Below are 3,147 nucleotides of genomic sequence, written 5' to 3'. Positions count from 1 at the left end.
CAGATATATACTCGGCCTTCAGTAACTTGTTGAAGTCCTCCTCAATAATACGATTTTTCTCCATCCCAAAGGCTCTCTTTTTTTGTTGAACTGGTCGCACAACGGGATCGACGTTCAGTTGATGCATTATCACCCCTGGGTCTATCCCTTTGAGGTCGGTGGGTTCCCAGGCGAACATGTCGACGTTCTTTCTGAGGAAGGTGATCATAACGTTTTCGAACTCGCCAAGTTTTGATATCCTCGTTCTTTTACCGTGGCCTTACTGCATAAGCTCGATTTCTTTATGGTCCGCTGGTTCTATCCGTTCCATCGGCTTTGGTCGCTCCACCTTGCTTGAGTCTTCATGCCTTCTCTTTTCGGTAACCTCGCCCTTTTTCAGGGACAAATTGTAGCACCTCTTTGCTTCTACTTGGTCACATAATACTTCTCCTATCCCATATTGCGTAGGAAACTTCATCTTTAAGTGGTAAGTTGAGACAACTGCCCTAAAAGAATTGAGACACGGTCTCCCGAGAATAACATTATAAGTAAATGGTGTATCAACAACGAGAAACTTTACCATTAACGTCTTCCTCTTCGGTTCTTCACCGATAGACACCGGAAGGTCAATCGTATCGAGGGATTCTACTTCCGCTCCTCCTAAACCGACCAGAGGCATTCTCACGGGTTCTAATTTCACACTGTACAAATCCATTTTCCTTATTACCTCTCTGAAGATGATATCTGTAGAACTTCCATTATCAACTAATACCTTATGGACCGTGAAGTTCGCTATATCCATCTTGATCACCATCGGATCGTTATTTGCACCTGCCCTTTCGCCCACGTCGCGGTCCCCGAACACGATCTCTTGCTCAGTATTTATACTCATTAACTGAGTTCGTTTGTTCGATCTATATTCTCTTTCAAATCTTTTCCTCATTCTGTTAGAGCATCCGTCTAACCCTCCTGCTATTGTATGTATAATGCCTTTCACAGGCGCATTGTCTCCCCTACCTTGATCGTTTCCGCATTCCCCCCAGCTCCTTTCTCTACCTGGGCTTCTCGATCCGCTACGACGAACATCTTCCCTGTCATAATGTTGTAATTTACCCTTAAAGTAGCCTTGTCGTACCAGACGCTCGATCTCATCTCGGAGTTGATAGCATTCTTCTGTGTCGTGCCCTTTCTCCCATTGGAAATGACAATATTTATTCGAATGTTTCTTCGCTGGCGTGAGCCTTGTGTGCTTGGGCCACTGAAGTACATCATCCTTCTCCACCATCATTAGCGCTTTTGCTCTGGTCATGTTCAGCGGTGTGTATTGACTGTACTTAGGTTGGTATGGGGGTTCTCGAGCTCTTTCAACTCTCACTCGTGGTTCCTTCTCTCTTCCTCTTCGTTCCCGATCTCGACCGCGGTCCGCATTGTATCTCCACTCTACATCCTTCATGGCGTTCATTTCTTCTTCATCTATATATTTTTGTGCCATCGCCATGAGCTGCTCTATGTCTGCGGGAGGATCTCGAGCTAAAGCAGATGCGAAGACCCCTTTCTTCAACCCATGAATAAGAATGTTGATCATCATGTCAATACGAAGGTCTTGTACCTCTAGCGTCTCGTTGTTGAGGCGCACCATAAAATTTTTTAATGTTTCGTTCTCTTTCTGCCGTATAGTAAAGAGATGCGTCACGGATTGTCTTTGCTTCCTCTTACTAGCGAAGTGGAACACAAATTTCCGATCAAGTTGTTCGTGTGATTCTATACTCCCAGGGTGTAAACTCGTAAACCATTCCTGAGCCTTCCCTGTTAAAGTAGTAGCAAACAGTTTGGCTATAATGGGACTAGGCAGCCCGTATAAGTTCATTACCATATCAAAAGCGGCCAGATGCTCTTGGGGGTCTTTGGTGCCATCGTACTTCGGGAGATCGGGCATCCTGAAGCTAGGGTTGACTGTCTCTGTAAGTATCTTGTTACAGAAAGGAGAGTTTTGATTATGTGAAATAATCTCCCCTCGTTTCTTGAGTTCGTCAATCTGTTTTCCCAGTGTAGCTATTTTTTTGCTGACATTGTCTACCTCCGCCCTCGAGATAGCCGGGCCCTCTGACGGCTCCGATCGCGGCTGCTAGACCCAACCTCTGAGGGGGCATGATATATGGGGACCGTTTCTCTCTTGCTAGTTCCTTCAGACATATATGTTCTGGGTCTTTAAATAATTTCTTCTCCATAGTTTCTTTTTCCAATAGAGTAGTAGTCCTCCTCAAGTAGGCAACGATCGCATTTCTGCTAGCTTCTTCAATCATTTGTTGGAGTTCGGCCCTTGTCATCTGGATCATTGGTTCTCTGGTTTCCACAGGTGGCTCCACATCGGGCATGTTTTCTCTAGAGTGTCTCTCCATCGCTCCCACAGACAGCGCCATGTTGATCGAACTAGAAATGGGGATGAAATGCAAGTAATTGGTCCACTTCTTCTCCAAATCCAACGAAGTACCTGTAGAACAGAAAACACGTCAAACTAGTCGAGTCGTTGCCCGACTATAAGACTCCGACGCTCAAGTCAGAAAAGTGAGATCGAATGATTAATCTTTTAATGATAGGATTGCAGTAAATTTTTGTGATTTCCTTTTGCAGTATAAATCTGATCATATTTATATAATCTCGACTTTTCTTGTACGACTGCCACGCGTCTTAATCTTAGACCATCGAAACCGCTTAATCTGGCGGCCAATATGGGATCATGCGTCTAGATCGCCTAATTAGCTATATCCTCGCGATCTGGTTGCCTTAATCATGCCGTGAGTCCTCTTGCTCTATACGGAATAAAAATTACCGTTGCGACACAAAATGTCATTAATACCCTCCCTCAAGGGTATTTGTGTCTTTTAGAAATCCATCCCTCATCAGATATTATATACAGTTTTTCTAATTACAAGAAATTCACTTACCAAAACTCAGGTTCAGGCAAAGCAATCATCCCTCATAATAATTTGTGATTGAGATAAATGTCCATTACTATAAATAAACACATAAAAAACAATATAAATAGGATTTTAGGCTTACTATTTATTGAAAAATATTTTAATAAACTTTAATCATAAATAAACACATGATGATTATAAATTAAGAAAATTAATTAATAACTCCAATATAAATTTGGATACAATAGAC

General features: G+C 42.7%; 1 protein-coding gene across 1 annotated transcript; it reads right to left on the bottom strand.

Moving 5' to 3' along the window:
- Positions 1–259: 259 nt before the first annotated feature.
- On the bottom strand, positions 260–2,399 carry LOC105178990. Its single transcript, XM_011102574.1, has 2 exons — positions 2,057–2,399; positions 260–1,938 (listed from the first exon to the last, which is right to left on the bottom strand). The coding sequence occupies exons 1-2, from the start codon at positions 2,397–2,399 to the stop codon at positions 260–262; spliced, it is 2,022 nt and encodes a 673-aa protein (XP_011100876.1).
- Between the last annotated feature and the right edge of the window lie 748 nt (positions 2,400–3,147).

The sequence above is a fragment of the Sesamum indicum genome, unplaced genomic scaffold (genome assembly GCF_000512975.1).
Source record: "Sesamum indicum cultivar Zhongzhi No. 13 unplaced genomic scaffold, S_indicum_v1.0 scaffold00119, whole genome shotgun sequence".
Lineage (NCBI taxonomy): Eukaryota > Viridiplantae > Streptophyta > Magnoliopsida > Lamiales > Pedaliaceae > Sesamum > Sesamum indicum.
Note: the sequence above shows the minus strand (reverse complement) of the source record. Positions and strands in the feature narration are given on the sequence as shown.

Excerpts from the sequence above, each read along its gene's own strand:
- LOC105178990 (XM_011102574.1), bottom strand. The coding sequence starts at position 2,399 with ATGGCGCTGTCTGTGGGAGCGATGGAGAGACACTCTAGAGAAAACATG. Across the intron at positions 1,939-2,056 it reads CGGCTATCTCGAGGGCGGAG|AGACAGTCAACCCTAGCTTC; the intron begins GTAGACAATGTC and ends AGATACTTACAG.